Below are 22845 nucleotides of genomic sequence, written 5' to 3' on the forward strand. Positions count from 1 at the left end.
CTCTTTTGTACCCTATTCATTCCTTCCCTGTTCCAGTAATGCTGCTAAAAAGTTAGGTAAAACAGTCATGTTTGCATTCTTGGCACTGTCATGTACAGGTCATGATAGGCACTGTTGAATTTTTAAGCTGTACAATGCTGCCATCTTGTGGTAATACTAAATAAAACACTGGGACAGAGCCAGATTTAATGTATACTAACTGTGACAACCCTGGCCATAGAAGTAATGCACGGGAAATGGTTTATAGCTCCAAATTTCTTGGCATCCTTGGCATTCTTGGCATCCAAACTCTACAGTGCATGCTCATCATTAAGACAACTGGGGATCTGTGTTATAAAGATACTGTGGGTATCACATCTTAGCTCACAATACCCCAATAGGATACAGTCCTCTTTCCTGGAAAGCCGTGATACTGAAAAGGATGTAGTGGTCCTGGGGAATAACCAGCTGATCGTGAGCTTCCAGTGCAATACCATAGCTAAGAGGAATAAAGTAATTCTTGGATGTATAAACAAGGGAATATCAAGAAGGAGTGGGATTGTCTCAGTCTATGGCATTAGTGAGAGCATTTCTGGAATAGTGTGTCCATTTCTAGTGCCCACACTTTAAAAAGGATATTGAAAACTGGAAAGGGTTCAGAAAAGAGTTACAAGTGATTTGACGCCTGGAAAACCTGCCTTCCAGTGACAGACCCAAGATGCTCCATTTATTTCGCTTATCAAAGAGAAAGGAAAGAGGTGACTTGATGACAGGCTGTGAGTACCTACAGGGAGAGACAAAATCCGATAGTATAGGGTTCTAATCTAGCCAAAAAGGCATAACATGATCCATCTCTGGAAGCGGAGGCTAGATAAATTCAAACTGGAAATAAGGTGCATATTTTTAAAAGTGAAGGCAATTAACCATTAGAGCAACTTACCTTGGAATGTGGTGCATTCTCCATCACTTTAAGGCCTTAAATCAAGACTGGATGTCTTTCTAAAAGACATGCTCTATTTCAACCAGAAGTTATGGGCTCTATGCAGAAATCACAGGGTGGAAGTCTCTGCCCTGTGTTATGCAGGAGGTCAGACTAGATGATCATAGTGGTCTTCTTTGGCTTTAGAATCTATGATCTACATTTCAGACCCTTGATTTTGCTGGCATCCACCATGGGTATCTACCTAGATGACTCTGCTAATGCATATTTCAGAGGTTAGCTCTTTTATTTCTGGGTGAATTTTTAGCCCCAATGTTCATAAGGACTAGCAGGAGGCAAATCCAGGGCAAATTTCACCTTAGATCTGCCAACAGTCCTGTCCTCACACACACAGCCCTTTCTCTCCTCTCTCCCCTAAGCAGAAGCACTAATTGTGTTGTGATTATGAAGATGTGGACACCATTAGGGGTAGTCTAGTGGCCAAGATGAACCTCAAAAGGTTTGAATGATTAAATCAACTTCCAACCACTACCAAAGTGTTCTCTCTCTAAACCATTCAGCTGTCCCTCATACAAAATGTTTTATTCCTGAGTGAGAGGTAAGGTTTGTGCTGGATGTTCTGTTATGAGAGGAAAGGGTTTTTTTCCCCTTAAAGGCACTGGGATGGGATGCAGGAGATGCGGATTCTGTTTCTGCCACAGAAAGCATGTGTGACGCTCTATGCCACAATTCAATAGCTGTAAAATAGAAATACTATTCCCCTACCTTTTTGAAATGTTGTGAGGATAAATCCATTACTGCATATGATGTGCTCAGACACTAGAGTAATGAGTACCGTACAAAACCTATAATTAAACAAAAATTAGTTCAGTCCCATCACTAGTTGAGATTATCAAACTCTTTGCATGTGTGATTGACAACAGAGCTCAACAAAGGGGTCCAAAAATGAAAGACTGGCACATTAACCTAATGCAGCATGTAAGGCTTTTATACAAAAACAGTTAAGGCCAGCCAAGAATCAATTGCAGGTCTGAACTTCTAATAAATGCATCAGATACCTTAATGTACACAAAGGAGGTTAGTACTCAGACTGGGACATCATTTAAGTCAGCTGTCCTAAAAAGACTCCTTTTATAGTCGGTTCCACATCTCCTGTATTATTATTTATTGAGAGAGAGACATAGCACGCACATGATGTGGAGGGGGAAGCCTACTTCCTTTTGTAGCATTTGTCACTGAGACAAATGCAGCCTGCAGCATGGCACCTTTGATTCTGCTAACTTAGAACACCCAGCTGTGATGCTCTATTGGGTGTAAATAATGGGCTAGTTTCCAGCTTCCTTTGTTTTCAATGTTTGTGTTTAACCTCCTCCATTTGATGGGAAGGGCAGATGAGCCAAAGATGGGACCTCCTTAAATCACACAATCAGGAGGGGAATTTTTACTCGTGGTTAGCTGACATTTTGTCTGTGGGTAGAGAAACTGCAGTGAGTTTACTAGTTTTGGGGCAGTTGCTGGTCTGTCAACATGCAGAGAACTCTGTCCCATCAGAGTTTAACCTTGGCTCACCTTTAGGATATGCCCATTATCTCATTATGCATTTCTCCTGAAAGGTGTATTTGGAAAATAAAGGGCTCAATCAGCAGAAGCATAGGAAGAAAATCCTTTCACATTTGAAAAAACCCATCAAGGTACAACAGCTAGGAAACCAGCATGTGGATCATTGGGCACCAAAGAGGGAGAACAGAAATTCAACCTGGATATACTGACAACTTGATAGGTTTCAGAGTAGCAGCCGTGTTAGTCTGTATCCGCAAAAAGAAAAGGAGTACTTGCGGCACCTTAGAGACTAACAAATGTATTTGAGCATAAGCTTTCATGAGCTACAGCTCACTTCATCGGATGCATGCAGTGGAAAATACAGTGGGGAGATTTTATATACACCGAGAAGATGAAACAATGGGTGTTACCATACACACTGTAATTAGAGTGATCAGGTAAGGTGAGCTATTACCAGCAGGAGAGAAAAAAAACTTTTTGTAGTGATAATCAAGGTGGGGCATTTCCAGTAGTTGACAAGAACAGTAGGAGGGGAAGTAAACAAGGGGAAATAGTTTTACTTTGTGTAATGACACATCAACTCCCAGTCTTTATTCAAGCCTAATTTAATGGTGTCCAGTTTGCAAATTAATTCCAATTCAGCAGTCTCTTATTGGAGTCTGTTTTTGAAGCTTTTTTGTTAAAGAATTGCCACTTTTGGGTCTGTAATCGAGTGACCAGAGAGACTGAAGTATTCTCCGACTGGTTTTTGAATGTTATAATTCTTGACGTCTGATTTGTGTCCATTTATTCTTTTACATAGAGACTGTCCGGTTTGGCCAATGTACATGGCAGAGGGGCATTGCTGGCACATGATGGCATATATCACATTGGTGGATGTTCAGGTGAACGAGCCTCTGATAGTGTGGCTGATGTGATTAGGCCCTATGATGGTGTCCCCTGAATAGATATGTGGACACAGTTGGCAATGGGCTTTGTTGCAAGGATAAGTTCCTGGGTTAGTGGTCTTGTTGTGTGGTGTGTGGTTGCAGGTGAGTATTTGCTTCAGGTTGGCGGGCTGTCTGTAAGCAAGGTCTGGCCTATCTCCCAAGATCTGAGAGAGTCCTGGGTCGTCCTTCAGGACAGGTTGTAGATCCTTGATGATGCGCTGGAGAGATTTTAATTGGAGGCTGAAGGTGATGGCTCGTGGGGCGTTCATATCTATGACAGCAAACTCAGCTGTCATAGTGGACTAAAATGAAACATGGGATCAGCGGTCATGAAGATTACAGCTGCCTTTATTTTCTATTATGCCTTGGGCCAGGTATCATCCAACAGTTGATACAATGTTTTATAAAAGATGCCAGATGTACCCTACTTAGGTAGAGAGAAACTAAGATGCCATGGATAAGGGCACTGTTTCCCAAGCGAATCCCCATTTCATACACTCATTGCACTGGGCCAGCCTATCCTCTACAGATCAGCCACATATGGATGGGCCAATCTTACTCTCTGAGACAGGCTAGCTTTGTCAGAGGTTGCTAATCATGTCTGCATCAGAATTATGGCTGGTTCAGTGATCAATGTTTCACCTCTCATGGCAAAATTAACATAATTTCCAATTACAGCACCAGTAGATAACTCCCTCTTTTGTAGAAGATGCCCAGAAAAGGTTGATTTCAATGGCACTGAAGCACATTCTTGAACATGGATCGATGTAAATACATGCTTAAGTGATAAATTAAATCAGAGTCTGTGGGTGAAATCCACCCTTTCCTACACAAAACCAGTGACAGGGCTTCATGTGGGGACCCATGGAGGGTGTGAAAGGGAAAGAATTCTCCTCTGCAATCTGTGGACATGGTACAGTGCAGCCTCTCTATGAATCCTGCATCAGTCCATAGACTGGAATAGATTCCTCTGCCCCCTCCATGACCCCTATGTGGGAACTGCAGGCCACAGGATCTGGGTATATGTGGACCCAGACCCTACCCCAGGCTGACCACTGCTCCCCTTGCCTCTTAAGGATAGTTCAGAGCTCCCTCCATGGCACCCAGGGATCACAGAAGCACAGAGAGCCATGAGCAGGCCTCTTTGCATTGGGGTAAATTTTACCCTCAGAGAAGATTAGATCCATGACAACTGTTGAAAACCTTTAAGTGTCCAACCTTTAATGCAACATCCACTGTGATGACATGGAACCTGGTGCATCCATTTGGTGCTGCAGTGGAGGCTGGTTGTAAGGGTAGAATGAAGCACTGCCTTGCATTGATTTGTGTATTATAAATAAAGCGTTCCTGATACATCAGTAAGTCAAGCTAGAACAGCACCACACTGACTTTACCTTGCGAGGGAGAGACTGAAAGGTGAGGGGTTTTTTTTAAACCACACTGTAACTTGTGCAAGCTGGTGAGACACATTATCAATATATTTTCTTTTATTGTAAAGCATTAGGAACTGGTCCACATGAAATACAATACGTGAGATAAGCAATCCACACAAAGTTCCTGCAACTGTGCCTTAAATTATATACACAATGTGATCTCAGTGTCTCAACTTAAAGGCAACTTACGGCCTGTCTGTACCAAACTTCTGCATTAATGTAGACCATGGGGTTTTTTTGTCCCCCCTCCCCCGTCCACTTCGTAGCTTAAAGGAAGATCTTTCAGCTGAGCTTTTCCAGCAGAAAGAATTTCCATCTCAACTGTTCTTTTTGAAAGGAAGGTTACAGAGCTATCATTCTGATACCAACCTGTGTTGCAGTATCTCCCTTGCATAATACAGGAAGTTGTTTCCATAGAAATATCTTCTTACATCAGTATCTACAAGTCACCTAATTCCTCCTTTCTAGACCTCTTACACGATCCATTAAAATCTTTCCAAAGCAGGGAAATAACTAGGCTCGACTGCTATTTAATTTCTTGGAAGGAAACAAAAGAAAAGAACAATTAAAAGAACAATAGTTTATTTTTATTTTTTTTAAAAGATTCTGAATATTTGCCTTGCAAAACCCTTGTAACTAATCTGGAGAAATCTCAGTGTGGTTAGAGATTATGACTAGTTTAGTCTATTATTTTAGCCTTTTATGACTGCACAGTGGATCTTGCTCCTTGAGTGAGGGAATTAAGGCATCATTCGGAGATGCTTAGCAGTCTTGTCTTCCAGCAGGCCCATAGTCCTTGCTCTTTTCCTAGATCCCTTACATTGCTGCGTATCAGCTGTACCTTGACTAAAGTCCTCCTCCTTGGGAATTTGCAGGTGTAATGTCCTTGCTTCTCCTGCTGTGTTACCTTTGTCGTCTCTGGCTTCTTGTGCCACTTTCCTAATATCAGGAATACATTCACCTCCCTGAAATTAGAACCAAGACACAAGGATCATCCTGGTATTATGAAAGGTACATATATACCGTGTAAAAACTATGATGTGACCTTAATCCAAGATGCCCTTAGAAACAAAAGGGACCCCAAAACATAGCCATTTTGTTTATATATAATAGATTCCTGATGCTCTACACAAATACTCAGAACTGTCTGTATTAAGAAAACAACAAACTGATTTAGTTCAAGTAATCGTTCGGTGGCAACCTAAAGGGGAGGAGTAAACACAATAACCATGGTTCTTAATTTTACTCTGTTTTGTTTCTGCCCCTCTCATTATTTATTATTTGATGAGCTTCATTATTTTGATTTGTTTCCTTGAGTATATTTTATTGTGTTTATGGAGAATTGGTCCATTCCAATTGCCAAGATGATTTTAGGCCACGATCCTGCAATGAAGTGTGTGGGGGCAGACGCCCAATGTAAGCAATTAAAAAGAGGGCGTTCTAATTGCAAAGTACTATGCAACCACTCTACCTACTATGTATGCAGGTCAGTTGAGAAAGCCAGTACAGACCTGCTGTTGTAGCATTCCAGCTCCGTTACAGTTCCTATACCTCAGTGAGGAACAAAGTAAAAACTTTCACATATGATGGTCATTTCATCACCTAGCCCCCAGAGCAATTACAGATTAGCCATATAAATCAATGGCCCAGTGATAGAAGATCATCCATGTTTATTTGTGTCACTCTCTCCTATTTAGGCTCCCTAACTCACTAAGTAGGGGGAAAATGTTTATGAAAAAGAGGATCATAAAATGATAAACTAATCACGTACCTCATTCATCGGGCCTGCATCTAAGCATATGGGTTCATCATCCTGAGCTCCCTCTATATGACAGCCTCCTTCCTCCTCTGAAGCAGTCTGACTAACTGTGTTTTCTAAGGGCAAGATCATAATGAAAGAATGTTGGCACAACTTCCATAGCAACAGTTTTATCAAAAAAATACCTACAAAATGCTGTCCTCATACAATTTCAGTCCCGCTCCTCCAATTCTGACAATTAACCACGCAGCCCAGTAACAACAAAAAAACCCTTGTGCAATAGGTGGCAATGCCACAAAAGACAAATGCATAGGTTTGGTCAGAAGAACCCCATTTTCTGATAGCCACTTGCACCTGAAATATTTGCAGGTCCATCTATCTGAATGTGCAGAAAACCCACACCTGGCATTTTCACACACAAAATTTTCTGCTTGTAAATATCACATCATCTACCTGCAAACAGATGCATCTGTTAGTGCTGTAGATGCAATTTGAACAGTTAGCCCTCAGTTTTCACACCCGCACTTCTTGCCAGGTATAAATTACATCTGAAAAAGTTTTTAATTACATTTGCCATTTCTGAGCCTCCACTATCTTGACATAAAGGGTCCTGATGTGCAACAACAGCATGTCAGGCTAATTTTGGGGTGACTGTAAACTTCCATCCTTTCTGATTATTTCAGAAGAATTGTAATGGTTGAGACTGAAGCACGGCGTCTAATATTTCCAGTGCCCAACAAATTAGCTCTGACTGACTCTGATTTTCTGACTATTAATTGGGGTAAAATGAGTGCAGAGAGACCAGAAAAATAAATTATTAACACTGCGCTTATGTCCCTATCCTCTTCCCAGATAGCATTAAAAATCTCAGGATATTCCTCCATCGGCACATGAATGTCTGCACTAAAATGTCATTGAAAACCTTTCTAGCCTTAGGTTGAAAGTTTGTTCCGCTAAATGGAATCCATTTCTCAGAGAGTTCACTGGTCTGTAAGTTGCCTGTTAGACAATAAAAGGTACTTTTCATGATTCCCAAAAGCCTGGAAAGCAGTTATTTCCCACGGAATCTGCTTTTCTTTTCACTTGCAGTCAGGGCTGGTGCAAGCATGTTTCGCGCCCTAGGCGAAACTTCCACCTTGCGCCCCCCCCAGCCCTGCATCAGCTCCCCGCCCCCCCCTCGCCCTGAGGTGCCCCCCCGTGGCAGCTCCGCAGCCCCCCCTCACCCTGAGGTGCCCCCCCTGCGGCAGCTCCCTGCCACCCCCTCTCTCGCTCCCTCCCCTCGGCCCAGGGAGCTGTGCGGCAACTCCCCGCCGCCCCCTCCCTTGGCCTGGGGAGCCGTGCGGCAGCTCCCCACTACCCCCTCCCTCAGCCCGGGGAGCCGCATGCAGCAGCTCCCTGCCCCAGCTCCGCCTAGTTCGCTTAGTGGTTGCACCGGCCCTGCTTGCAGTGCGGCTGTAGCCATATTGGTCCCAGGATATTAGAGAGACAAGATGGGGGAGGTTCTATCTTTTATTGGAATCACTTCTGTTGGTGAGAGAGACAAGCTTTGGAGCTTATCCAGAGCTCCTCTTTAGGTCCTGGACCAATAAAAGACAGTACCTCCCCCACCTTATCTTTTCACATTCACTTTATTTTTGTAGACCTTACATACTTTCACTCAATTACTCTAGAACTGCTCATTTCAGTGCCTGATTGGTTCAGCAAGTAGAAGCCTCGCTGCATATTCATCTTAAATTATTTTCACATTTCAGCCAGCCTCTGTAGGCAAACGCTGCTGCTTCTCTGTTACTGGAACTATTTGATATAAATTAACCTTGGCTGATTTTTCAACAACAATTAAGTGAAAATTTCCAGTTCCATGTATGATGCACCAAGGAATTTCTTTTTATCGCTATACACTGATAAAAATTCAACAAACATGTTGAAAAGAACATATCCATCTAGGTTTCCCTTCTAACACATATCTACAAATGTGTGCATACCCAAATCTACGAACCATTTCTGGTTCATCTGTGCTGCCACTAGATGCCGCTCTATATCCTTGCAAAATTAAAATTCTGATCTCAGGTTTGTTTGAACCTTTCTGGAACACATCTTTCTGTAAAAGCCCTACAACATTATATGACAAGAATTTATTCCTGACTCTGAAAAACTACATAGTATGCAGCAGAAGAGCTGCACAGTTACAGCTATTAAATAGCTTTCTTCTACAGTGCCTAGTACTGTGGAACGGGGGCAGAAGGGTTGTTCAAGAAGCCCAGAACAGGATGGGGAGCTCACTAATCTTGGTGGCTGTTGTCATATGTACCAACATTATTTGGTGATGCTGAACTACATTGCCTCATGCTGGCGGGATGCAGCAAGGGGGAAGAGAACACAGAAGAATTAGATCCGAAAGACATTCATGTCCTCAAATAAGCCTATAGAGATCCAAGCAAACATCTGGGTGCAGAGTTGGGTAAAGGCACACCTCAAGAGCTCCATTCTATGACGTATCATTCGCCTCCCTTTTCTCCTGCAAAAGCATGGTGCTAGTAACTTAGACTCCAATTCCAGTCTCCCTTAGCAGGGACGGAGTCTGGGGAACCATGGGGTGGGGGTAGGGGGAGAGATCTTCCTGTAGAGGAGATGGATGAGGTGCACCTGAGCTGGGAGGAGCTGCTGCTTATCCTACTACTAGCAGAAAGTATGATGCCCCATAAAATTCTTTTGCTGCTACCTCACCAGCCAAGAGGGGGAGTGCTGTGGGATCAGCACTTCTTCCAAGCTCAGTGAAAGTTGGGGAAGTTGTCCCTCTCTTTGTAGTAGGTACTATCTGTCCCATGCTCCCCTTTACATTAACTCCTGTACATGTAATCTACCATGCACTGGGAGATACACACACATGCTATACACACACACACACTCTCTCTCATAGATTTTATATATAATATAAATATATATGTATATCTAATACATATATTACAAACACCTTGTTGTTTTTAACATTCCATTTCTATGGTAGTTGGAAGTTCCACTGAAGATGGTCAAGTTAAAGCCAACTCAGCACATTCACCCTCTAGGAAAGGGATCACTGACGAGCTATAAGCCATAAGCTGAGAATCTTTTTAAAAAGCATATTTTACTATTTGTTGCCAAGCTAACTTATTTCTGTCATTTTCCACTATGGAGATATAGCACATTACAGCTCAGAGGTTATAGAGAGGGACACATATATGTTTTATACTCTTTCTCTACAGCCTCCACAAATACAAGTATCTCCCCTAAATCCTTTTCTTATTATACAAACAAATAAACCCATCTCTATGGACCATATATGGTGCTAACCTCACTGGGCTAATTGTTGCCCTGGTATAATGCACTGCAATGGGAGTTCCATCCTCTTACACCAGGGCTGCATTTTGTCAGTAGCCCTCGGAGTCTCTGTAATTTGATTTCATTACTTCAGAATCTCTAATCCTGGCCCTGTTTACTAGATATTTTGGCCCTCTCTTGAGGATTACCAAGTACTGTGCTGTACAATAAGGAACACAGATTTTTTTCCCTTCAATTGAACACAAAGGAAGGCGGAACCTTCAAGTTTATGTCATAGAATGGCATGAAAATTGCCTCTGAACAGTGAATTCAGTAACTCTCATCCCCATGGCTCTAGAAATTTTTCTAGTTGCCTTTCAATGCACCTGTGCCTTTTTTTTTTTTTTTTTAACATACTAGAGCTGAGATACCTGCTTTGGGGTCTAACCATAGACTTTTTGCACACATACCACCCACCCCGATAGCTGAGAGGTACCTGTCGCTTCTGAGTCAGATAAAAAGACAACGTGCTGAACCGCATGCTTAGCACTTTCTCCACGTGCTGCCAATGAGAGGAAGCAGCATTTTGTCATCATTAAGGAAGCGTAGCTTTTAACTGTGAAGTTTTGACAAGGAGAAGTCCGTACAGTTTGTAACTCACTTTCTGAAAGGGCAGTTTCCAGCTGAATCTTTAACCAGATACTAACACGCTGGCTCCAGTCCCCTGGTGCTTCCACCTCCCACAGTCGATCCTGCTCCTCTGGATGGGTCTGCAAGAATTTCTGGCAAACTGAACAGGAAAACCAAGTGCGGGGCGTGGAGGGGGGGAGAGAGAGACGGGGAAGCATTAGTGAGTTAAGAGTCAGCTGGTGGCACCAAGCGTGAGCCCTCAGGATGTTCTCTCAGAGACCTATTTTTTCTTAAAGGTGTGGTTTTTGGCTGTTTTCTCTCTCTTTCCACCCTTCATTTTCTCTCTCTCTCTCTCTGCTAAGCCTCTTGCACAGCCATGGCATGGAGTCTGAGTACTTATACCTGGCTGGAGGAACCCTGTATGTTGAACATCTATTCAAGGCTACTGAAGTTTCTTAACCAACAACGGGATAATATTCAGAATCTGCCCTGAGCTAACAAAAAAAATAGATGCAGGCTGAATTAAGTCTCCCACTCTGCTCCTTTCTTACCCTATAGTGCATAGATATGGCAGGAGCCTTTTTAAAATATTGGCTAAGTGGTCACTGCCTGGGGTTTATAATGGAAATCCATGTTATCACATTCATAATCTTCTCACTGAGGATAAATAAAGAGTTTTGCTCATTTCTGCCTTACAGAAAAAGAGTACTTTAAGAGGCAGACGACAGGTGTTTATTAACAGGCACGCAATATCTCCCTTTTCTCCTTTAAAGTCCCTTTTTGAAATGCATTGCTTCACAGAGCCTTAATAAATCTTATCCCTCTCTGCAATGAATTGTTATCAAATGAGACCATTGAAAACAATAACTCATGCAACCAAAATTAGTGCTTGAACCTCGCTGGTCATATGTTGCATACTGGGGTCAAGACCACAGGCTCTTTTGAGCAGGGACCATATCGCTAAAGTATTCAGCACAGAACTGGAGGTATACAAACAATAAACAAAGTATGTACACCAAGTGTGGCTTGCAGAATCATAGTGAGCATTAATTAGCAGGACATCTTGGGAAGAAATTAATGATAGCCCTGTCCCTCTCTCTAACGTGAGACTACTTTCTGGTAAGCATTCAGGGGCTTTTACTTATTGGGGTGAATGAGGAAAGCCTGAAACAGAAGGAGCTGACAGAGACAACAGATGTAGCTGAGGTAAAGGTATAACTTTCATGAGAAACCTTGGTCCTATTAGTATTCCAGGCGTATTCTGTAGACAAAGAACATTCATATAATTTGGATAAGCATTCAAATTTAGGGCTGTTTATTCATATCAAACCCAAACCCGTCTCCTTTGCAGGTTTTCCTCATTGCTAGTTGCAGAGCCAAAGTGAGGAAACTGCCAACAGGATTTATGCTATTAGTGTATCCCTTTAGGAGTGATGAAGTGTTGCATTTCTGAACTGTTCTGTAAATTAAACAGGGATTTTTAAACCTCTGTCAACCACCTTTCCATGAGGTCCTGCTCATGTCTCCTGACTCAAGTTTTAAGATGATAATCCCTGATCACTCCATGATACATTCTGTCCCTGCATCCTAAGTAGTTCATCATACCATGGAGAGAGTTTGGAAAGCTCACTTATCTTTAATGTTTAACTGGATTTGGTAGTTTTCTTTTTTTTTTTAAATCCCGTCATTCTTGTAAGTAAACATCTGCCTCATAATGAGTAGATCATTGTCATTAATTTTACTTCAGGATAAAAGCTAAATTGATTTCTTCAGCAAGAAACTCTGGGAGAGATAAGTACAGTGACAGCAAAATATTCAGTTCATGGCTTTATTGCTCCTTTTTAGACTTGTACAGCAGAGAGTGGGAATATTATATAAGAAATGCTAGTGAGAACTGCTCACATTTAGTGGAAGGATATTTAGAGGGCACTGGGTTGCAGTCCTCAGTCTAATGCAGAAGAATTTATACCTACTTCAATAAGGCCAGTATTTCACCCTTGGCATTTAATATTTATGTTTACAGTGAGATCCAGAGATCCCAGTCAGGATCAGGGATCGATTGTGCTAGGCACTCTACAAACACAAGCAAAGACAGAGTCCTGGCCCTGAACCTGAGCCCCAAACCTACCAGAGATGAAAAGCTAACTCTTAGGATGTACCACTAGTGTTTATAAACAAATCTCAAAATGCAGCATGTATAAACCATACAATGCATGCCATCAGGGAAACTGTTTTTGTTCGATGGAGAAAAATAATTTCACCTGTATTACTTCTTCCTGTATTAAGAGGACACAGTATCTTCGATAGAGTTGTGGGAAAAGGGAGAGATGTGAATGTATAATATACATGACTATCTATGCATTAGCTGTGCATGGTGTATACATTTCAGATAAACAGAACAGTGTACAGCTATGTGTGTTGAGGGACAGAGAGAGACTAGGGGGAATAAAGGTTTTATTGGTATTAATTAGGGATGACTGTAAAGCCAGGAGTGGCTAACACAGATATCCCAAACAAGTTGCAGTAAGACCCCCATGTCACACCACATCATCAGGTATTTGATTTAAGCCACATATTTAACAAAGAAGTATTTTATACATGTTTTAGAGATTTTAAAAATCATTTTATTCTTAGGACTATTTTATTTAAGCTTCCACCTGAAACTCCAGGCTTGCTTGCGTTACCACGAATCCAACTGTACAGCCACGGAGTGAAAATTATAACTCATTTTAAAAATATATTGTGACTGTTCAAAAGCCGCTCAGAGATTTGGAATGAAAGAAGTACTTCTGACAAGTTGGATTAGGGGGCACGGGTCAGGTGTGGTGCCTGACAAATGCAATTTATCACAAAAGTATAAGGACCACAGATGTGGCATGTGTGTAGTGTGTGCATATGGACATCCACACAATTTCTTCTTTTTCTTTCTTGTCAAACAGCAAGCTGATCATTCATTCTTTGATTCCAAAGCCATTACTCCATTTCTTGGAGATAATTATATAAGAGTGTAAATACCAAACTACCATTCTATCACTCAATATCTTATAAGAACACAGGATTTCCTCCCCACAGGAAGCTACATGTGTCTCTAGAGAGATTGCATGCCAAGGACATTATTTTTGTGTTCACTCCAATGCATTGAACTCTCCTGCAGCCAAGAAGCCGCTTCCAATATTTTTATGAAATGCATAAATTATACATGACCTTTTACCTAATGTTTCCACATCAAGTGTTTTACCTTGGTACATGTCAGCAGAAATAGGGAAGCTGATCCCCAAGGCATCTTCGGTCCCAAAAGATTGACAGAAATCATGCAGAATTTTCATCCCTAGGCCACACCTTCTGTATTTTCTCCGGACAAATACAGTATCCAGAACTGGGAGCAGGTAGCATTGACAGGAGTTAACATCACACAGGCTTCCTGAGAGTACACAGTAAAATAGCTCACTCTTATAACCAATAAATGAAAAGATAAACCACTCTCCAAGCCAATAAACAGCAATAATTGTGGCAGGAGGGGCGCATTAACTTTATTTTACATAGAAGGGAAGTGGGTGTGGCATTCTACAGAGAAAAAAGTTTGAACTCAGACCAAGGAGGTGTCGGATAGAACCCTAGGGAATGCCAAGTTCAGGGAGAAATTTTAGACTCAGAGTTTATGTTTCCTTGCCAACAAAGCCAAACCCCAGTACAAAGATGGAGACAGATACTAACTAAGGGCCTGTGTGTTGCTGAGGCTAAAACAGTGACTCAAGCCTAGCGTCCTGCCTACTGGACCAAACCACTTCTCACTAAAACAGTCAGAAAGTATTAGAGCTTGCCCCAGCACTTCAAACCTTTACTCTGCAGTCATCACCCAGGCTAAACGCCCTCTGCCGTCAAGAGGAGTTATGGTTGAGTACAGACATGCAGAGTCCAAAATTACAATGTTCATATCGATTAACTAAGGGCCTCACTCTGCAAGAATTACATGAGTAGTTCTTTGTATATTATGCACAGAAGTTCAAAATGCCACAAGAAATAGAACCCAAAAGAATAAGAAAACATAAGCATTCAATCATGAAATAATTTATGTTGAGATCAATCTGTTATCTAGCGACTTTGTAGAATAAAAGCACTACAAATGTTTCCTCCTGATGGTTTGTATTTAATCATTTATGAAATGCCCACTGCCATAGTGCCTGGACTCATACAGATTAAATACAACTGAAAATCCATAGAATCATACAAATTAGAGGCCTTTTAGTAGGTCTGCTTGACAATTTTCCATCAAACCTTTCTCCTCTGCCCTGCCCCGCCCCCAATATTTTCATGACAGCATCTTCTTTTCTATTTTTTTCTTTTTTGTCAGAAAACTGAAAAGTTTTTAGTTTTTGATGAAAAGTCAAAATATTTTGTTGAAAATTTTGATGAAAACAAAACATTTTCATTTAAATTTTGCATGAGAGGGGAAAAACATTTTCTCGCCAGCTTTCCCGGTTAATCTAGTGCCTCTCATAGTTAGTTTGTTCCCTACTACACATTTACCAGTGTAACATCCAACTTCGTTTTAAACTACTCAAGTCATGAATCTTCTGCCACTTCTCTTGGGAGTCTCTTTCACAGCATAATAGAACTAATTGTCAGGAGGCTTTTCCTGATATTCAAATTAAGCTTCCCTTCTTTCAGTGTGACCATTTTCTTCTAGCCACCTCCTGCTTGTTATCTTAAATAAGGGCCTGCTTCTGCTCCTGTTGATTTCAACTGGAGTTTTGCCACTAACGCCAACAGAAGTCAGGTCTGACTTTAATTCCTCTCCTACCTTGGACTCCAAATTCAGCAAGACACATATGCATTTGCTTAAATCACAATAAAATCAATGAGACTTAAGAAAGTGCTTGACTTCCCAAGTGCTTTATTGAATACAGACAGGTTTCAGAGTAACAGCCGTGTTAGTCTGTATTCGCAAAAAGAAAAGGAGTACTTGTGGCACCTTAGAGACTAACCAGTTTATTTGAGCATAAGCTTTCGTGAGCTACAGCTCACTTCATCGGATGCATACTGTGGAAAGTGTAGAAGATCTTTTTACATACACACAAAGCATGAAAAAATACCTCCTCAAACCCCACTCTCCTGCTGGTAATAGCTTATCTAAAGTAATCACTCTCCTTAGAATGTGTATGATAATCGAGTTGGGCCATTTCCAGCACAAATCCACGTTTTCTCACCCCCCCTCACACACACACAAACCCACTCTCCTGCACAGGCTGAAATTGTGGAAAAGCAGCATCACTTGCCCCATAACCTCAGCCGTGCGGAACACAATGCCATCCACAGCCTCAGAAACAACTCTGACATCATAATCAAAAAGGCTGACAAAGGAGGTGCTGTTGTCATGATGAATAGGTCGGAATATGAACAAGAGGCTGCTCGGCAGCTCTCCGACACCACTTTCTACAAGCCATTACCCTCTGATCCCACTGAGAGTTACCAAAAGAAACTACAGCATTTGCTCAAGAAACTCCCTGAAAAAGCACAAGATCAAATCTGCACAGACACACCCCTGGAACCCCGACCTGGGATATTCTATCTACTACCCAAGATCCATAAACCTGGAAACCTTGGGCGCCCCATCATCTCAGGCATTGGCACTCTGACAGCAGGATTGTCTGGCTATGTAGACTCCCTCCTCAGGCCCTACGCTACCAGCACTCCCAGCTACCTTCGAGACACCACTGACTTCCTGAGGAAACTACAATCCATCAGTGATCTTCCTGATAACACCATCCCCTGGCCACTATGGATGTAGAAGCCCTCTACACCAACATTCCACACAAAGATGGACTACAAGCCGTCAGGAACAGTATCCCCGATAATGTCACGGCTAACCTGGTGGCTGAACTTTGTGACTTTGTCCTTACCCATAACTATTTTACATTTGCGGACAATGTATACCTTCAGATCAGCGGCACTGCTATGGGTACCCGCATGGCCCCACAGTATGCCAACATTTTTATGGCTGACTTAGAACAACGCTTCCTCAGCTCTCGGGCCCTAACGCCCCTACTCTACTTGCGCTATATTGATGACATCTTCATCATCTGGACCCATGGAAAAGAAGCCCTTGAGGAATTCCACCATGATTTCAACAATTTCCATCCCACCATCAACCTCAGCCTGGTCCAGTCCACACAAGAAATCCACTTCCTGGACACTACAGTGCTAATAAACGATGGTCACATAAACACCACCCTATACAGGAATATAGCGGTCAGCAGGTTTCCGATCTACATGCCTCCAGCTTTCACCCTGACCACACCACACAATCCATCGTCTACAGCCAAGCTCTGCGATACAACCGCATTTGCTCCAACCCCTCAGACAGAGACAAACACCTACAAGAGCTCTATCAAGCATTCTTACAACTACAATACCCACCTGCGGAAGTGAAGAAACAGATTGATAGAGCCAGAAGAGTTCCCAGAAGTCACCTACTACAGGACAGGCCTAATAAAGAAAATAACAGAACGCCACTAGCCGTCACCTTCAGCCCCCAACTAAAACCCTTCCAACGCATTATTAAGGATCTACAACCTATCCTGAAGGATGACCCAACACTCTCACAAATCTTGGGAGACAGGCCAGTCCTTGCCTACAGACAGCCCCCCCAACCTGAAGCAAATACTCACCAGCAACCACATACCACACAACAGAACCACTAACCCAGGAACCTATCCTTGCAACAAAGCCCGTTGCCAACTGTGCCCACGTATCTATTCAGGGGACACCATCACAGGGCCTAATAACATCAGCCACACTATCAGAGGCTCGTTCACCTGCACATCCACCAATGTGATATATGCCATCGTGTGCCAGCAATGCCCCTCTGCCATGTACATTGGTCAAACTGGACAGTCTCTACGTAAAAGAATAAATGGACACAAATCAGATGTCAAGAATTATAACATTCATAAACCAGTCAGAGAACACTTCAATCTCTCTGGTCACGCGATTACAGACATGAAAGTTGCTATATTACAACAAAAAAACTTCAAATCCAGACTCCAGCGAGAGACTGTTGAATTGGAATTCATTTGCAAATTGGATACAATTAACTTAGGCTTGAATAGAGACTGGGAGTGGCTAAGTCATATGCAAGGTAACCTATTTCCCCTTGTTTTTTCCTCCCCCCCAAGACGTTCTTGTTAAACCCTGGATTTGTGCTGGAAATGGCCCACCTTGATTATCATACACATTGTAAGGAGAATGGTCACTTTAGATAAGCTATTGCCAGCAGGAGAGTGGGTTTGTGTGGGGGGGGTGGGGTTTGAGAAAACCTGGATTTGTGCTGGAAATGGCCCAACTTGATTATCATACACATTGTAAGGAGAGTGATCACTTTAGATAAGCTATTACCAGCAGGAGAGTGGGGTGGGAGGAGGTACTTTTTCATGCTTTGTGTGTATATAAAAAGATCTTCTACACTTTCCACAGTATGCATCCGATGAAGTGAGCTGTAGCTCACGAAAGCTTATGCTCAAATAAATTGGTTAGTCTCTAAGGTGCCACAAGTCCTCCTTTTCTTTTTGTGAATACAGACAGTTTGTTTTGGTGTTTACAAATATTTGTAACACTTCCATGGTAGTTATCCTTTCTTCCTAGGCCAATCCCTCCATCTCCCTAATCATTTTTGTTGCTGTTCTCTGAAATTCATTCAGTTTGTTCCATTAAGTTAATCAAAATTTTCCTGGGACTAAAGTGCCCAGATATTAATGCAGTTATTCACATGCAGTTGTACATTAAATCAAAATGACCACAATAGGTTGTATAAACAACCCTCCTCCCTGTACCACCACAACCAGCCATAAATAATCCAGCCATGGTCTATAATCAAGTCAAGCCCAAAAATATACATCTCAGATCGCACTCTGAACACTGGCAGTTTCAGCATGACAAAGTGACTTTAATGCTTCCATAGTTGAGACTTTTGTTGTTAACGGTGAGCATACCCAATGTAATGTACATGCATCTATTGGCCAGAATGTCAGACTTACTCAAGTATATGTGATTATGTCAGCTCTGCCCTGCAAAATATATATTACTAACTGCCAGTCAGTAGAAGCAGCAGCAGCAGAGAGGGGGTAAAATGGGGTCCCACTGGGGCCACCCCTCTCATCAGCAGCCCCCTGGAGCCAGAACTTGCAGGGGAAACACACAAACACACCGGGAAATGAGGACTCGGATCGTGACTATCCCCAACATGTGGTGTAGGGAGAAGCTGCAGAGGAGCTACCCAGACTCTCCAGCCAGCAGGTGCTGCTGCAGAAGCAGCCAAAGCAGGGGCCTTCCAACGTTCAGAGAACTTTCTGTAGTTTTGATTTGACTTTCTCTGTCCTGTGATGATCACCTGTTTGGTCCAACCTTTCCCCTCCCTCCCAGTCTCTTCTTCTCCACTTCACTCCAAATCTGCCCCTCATTAAGCTCTTCTCCTCTGCCCAGACCCCCTCACCCCTCTTCCTCTTCCCTTCACCCTCTCCTTTCACTTTTCTTTTAAGAGCTCATCCCCTCTTAAATCCACTCCCAAAAAATTGTGGCACTAATATGACATTTGCTACTTGTGTGTTCTGCCTCTTCCCCCAGCTTGTCTCTGTCCTGTCTCTAGATCGTAAACCATTCAGGGCAGAGACTGTCTAATATTCTGTGTCTGTACAGTGCCTAGCACAGTGGGGCCCACTCTTGGTTGGTCCTTAAGCACTACCATAATAATAACTGCAAAGAAAACCCCTCCTTTAGCTGGGAGACATCTGTGATTTTGGAACAGAAAGTCCTAAGTTCTTGACCTAATCCTGCACATGCGTGGTTTAACTGGCAATCATGAAGTCCCCACATGTGCATCGATGTATTGCAGTGTGTATTTTTTCTCCTCCATTACAAGGGCAGTCCAAGCATTCAAACGTTCCAGAATCCTGGTCTCTGAAGCACTACAATGGCAGCAGTTTTAGGTGGTTGCAGTTCCCCTTTCCTACTCAAAAGAATAGAGCAGATGGGCAGAATTAAGAAAAGTACGATGCACCTATGTGAGCCAAGAACCTGAGCACACCCTCGCCTTATTGTGGGCTGGCAGCACACCAGAGGTGTTAGACTCTGACAATGTTCGTTCTGGGGAGCTGACGAACTTTTCATCACAAAATTTACAGCTTCTTTGAGTATTGTAGGATTAGTTTCAGGCCCTTCAACCCTGATATTGTCCCTCGGAGATATTTTTGGCATCTCACGTTATTTGTCTCTTACAAATCCCTGAAATCAGATTGAGAGACTGATGTGTAGCCGTCCTAATGGACAGGAGCTGGCTGATCAATTTCTGCGCTCTTAATTTTGTGCTTAAGGAAGACAGACATTTGTAAAGTCTAAGGATATCATAAACAGACTAATCATGAAGACACTCTCTCCTTTTACCCCTGAGCAAACACATGAGAAGAAGCCACCACCCATAGACTTTGGGGTGAAGTGAATTTTGCCTCCAGGGTCCTTTCTAATAGTGGAGCAGGGTCCTAATAAGCTATTGGTGGGCTTGAGTTGAGGTTCCTGTGCACTGTTGGCTTGGACCTTTTTTTCATTGCTCAGCCATATAAAAAGACTGAGTTTTGGGGTGAGGGAAGAGACAAAGGAAATTAGGGCATTGGCAGGAGAGATGGAAGTATTTATGCAGTCTGCCCTTTCAAAGCCTTTGATCTGTTTGGTTAGGTCATGAGTGCCAAATGACCAACTTATGAGCCAGCACAATGGTAAACAGCAATTACCAGGGCAGGAAAGCAGACAGCCATTAGCATTCCCAAACATCCACAAACCAGGAAAAACCCAACCCTGTCCCCACATCTAAGGGGCCCAAAGAAAACAAGGTTGTGCATACTGACTGCATCCCTGCTGAACAAGTTGGCTTTGCACACACAAGTTCACACAGGCCTTCTGCAGGATCAATGCTTATGTAAAGGGTGGGGACTATTTCTGCTGAACAGAACCCAATGTCAACCCGTTGTGTGATGTGAAAAGGGAAGCAAAGATTCTGGCTTCAATAAAATTAAATGAACACATGTCTTGGCTAGTATGTGTTCATTTTATTTTTTATTTTATTTTATTAAAGCTAGAACCTTCAAACTGGTTCAAATATGCACATTAAAAATATTATTGCTAGAAAAGAGTGGGGAAGGGGAACAATTATCCAAAACCAAACTTTTTGCTAGGTGTTAGGCAGGTTAACTTTTTGTTCTGATCTCATTTTATGGACAGAAAATGTATGTGATCAATGGAAAACACATACATAGTATCCCTATGGGATCTAATTCAAGGGGGAAATATCTAAAAGACCAAGTCTACAGAGGTTCATGGGAAAAAGGCTGAAATGGACTTCATCCCACCATGTGGGCAAACACTTCTGGTGTCTGATTTATATTAAATAAAGCCTATCATCCCTTTTGAAGCACCTCAGTAAAATTACTACTAAGCGCTTTTATCATTTTTACAAATATTTACTAATCAGTCCTCATAACAGCCCATTAAGTTGCCATTAGGTCAATTTAGCTAATGAGAAAACAAGGGCTGAGACAGTACCTACATCTCCAATTTTATCAGTCGTCAGTGGTTCCCAAAATGTGATTCACAGAGTTCTTGCTGGAGTTCTGTGGGGAGCCAGCAGGAAATACTGCTGGTTCAACTCCGTGTCTCACAGCTCTCTCTCTCTCTCAGCCCCAGTATATGTTTTTTTACGATTGGTTTGATGGCTGAATTGCTAAAGCTGCCCTCAAGTCTCATACCATGGAGGTCCCAGAGGAAGAGAAAGATACTTAAGACTAAGAAAAGTATGATGCACCTATGTGAGCCAAGAACCTGAGCACACCCTCGCCTTATTGTGGGCTGGCAGCACACCAGAGGCATTAGACTCTGGCAATGTTCGTTCTGGGGAGCTGACGAACTTTTCATCACAAAATGTACAGCTTCTTCGAGTATTGTGGGAACAGTTTCAGGCCCTTCAACTCTGATATTGTCCCTCGGAGAGATTACCACAATACAAATATTAAACAACAAAAGCTAAAGGAACTTCTCTACTTGTAGTTAACCGAAAGACTAAGACACTTTTGTTTAATAGCATATTGTGGCTTTCTGCATCAACTGTTCTTTGCATTATATAATAATAAAATATTATATAGCTCTTTCATTAGTAGACATGAAAACACTTTACAAATGAAGTCAGTAACATTATTCCCATTTTACATATGGGGAAACCGAGGCACAGAGCAGTGACGTGACTTGCCCAAAGTCACAGAGCATGCCAGCGGCAGAGCCGGGAACAGAACCCAGGTCTCCTGATTCCTGGTCTAGTGTTCTGTCCACTAGGACATACTGCCTCCTCATGAATCTTTAACACTCTCCCAATTATTTTGCACTCAAGTGAAGGCAGTAAGATCCAGCTTCAAATATTACCAAATCTAAGCAAACTGAAAACATTTCATGGAATTATATGCGTCAAGTATTATAGTCATTGATCCATAAAAAAACAGGTTTTTAACAAATGTAGAGCATACCATGAAAATCCTGAAAGAAAAATGACAAAGAAACAAGCCGCTTTGGTTCTCCGCACCAAAGTGGCTCCATGGGAAGATCTTTGTTTCGTCTCCTGCAAAATATTCTAACTGTTATGGTTGCCATCTACAAAATAGGGTGTGCAGACTAAAGCAAGGCAGTTTCAGAATTTAGAGGACAGGAAACAATGTTCTTTTCTATTTTTTTTAAGTAGGGTTTGAACTCCTTAACTGCCAGTATGGAGAGCAGAGTTTGGAAGTCACTGACATAGATCAAATTGAAGGCGTTTGTCCTAGTGTAATGCTGACAGACCCTAGTCGTCGGCAGGCAGGATTGAACCGTGGACCTCTGGAGCTTAGTGCATGAACCTCTACCACAAGAGCTAAAAGCCAACTCCCTGTTAACTACAGCTGTACAGCAGACTCATTTAACTCTCTCTAAGTGGTCTCAGTGCCACTAGATGGGACACAACACCACACCAAGAAGGTGTGTGGGTTACACTGGCATGCAACAAAGTGTCTCATCAACATGTTAGTGCCTTATGTCATGTCCCGTCAATCGCCAGAGTACCCAGTGATAAATGCCACGTGCCTCCCACTAAACAGAAATAGGCACATACCGTAGAGGTTAGGTTGGTGAGCTGTGCAGTTGTGAATATAATAAGTCTAAGGCTCATAAAAGATGATAGGTTCAAGGTCTTGGAAAATGAAGTCTTGTGTTTATCCATTCAACAGGTGCAGCATGGTCAGTATCAGTAGACATTTC

General features: G+C 42.3%; 1 protein-coding gene across 5 annotated transcripts in view; it reads right to left on the reverse strand.

Annotated features, from left to right (window-relative positions):
* Positions 1-1706: 1706 nt before the first annotated feature.
* Positions 1707-22845, reverse strand: part of LOC140895066 (protein FAM169B) — a 54923-nt gene continuing 33784 nt past the window's right edge. Inside the window, exons 6-10 of one of the 5 annotated variants that reach the window (XR_013636446.1) lie at positions 13763-13945; positions 10556-10684; positions 6613-6716; positions 5211-5806; positions 1707-1764 (exon numbers count right to left, since the gene is read on the reverse strand). Coding sequence is in view for 4 of the 5 variants with exons in the window: in XM_073304251.2 (XP_073160352.1) it covers positions 5582-5806; positions 6613-6716; positions 10556-10684; positions 13763-13945 (641 nt within the window). In the remaining variant the exon portion in view is untranslated. Of the gene's footprint in view, positions 1765-4757; positions 5807-6612; positions 6717-10555; positions 10685-13762; positions 13946-22845 lie in introns of those variants that run through there. The other 4 variants (XM_073304251.2, XM_073304250.2, XM_073304252.2 and 1 more) reach the window with 4 other exon arrangements.

This window comes from Lepidochelys kempii, chromosome 10, assembly GCF_965140285.1.
Source record: "Lepidochelys kempii isolate rLepKem1 chromosome 10, rLepKem1.hap1, whole genome shotgun sequence".
NCBI lineage: Eukaryota > Metazoa > Chordata > Testudines > Cheloniidae > Lepidochelys > Lepidochelys kempii.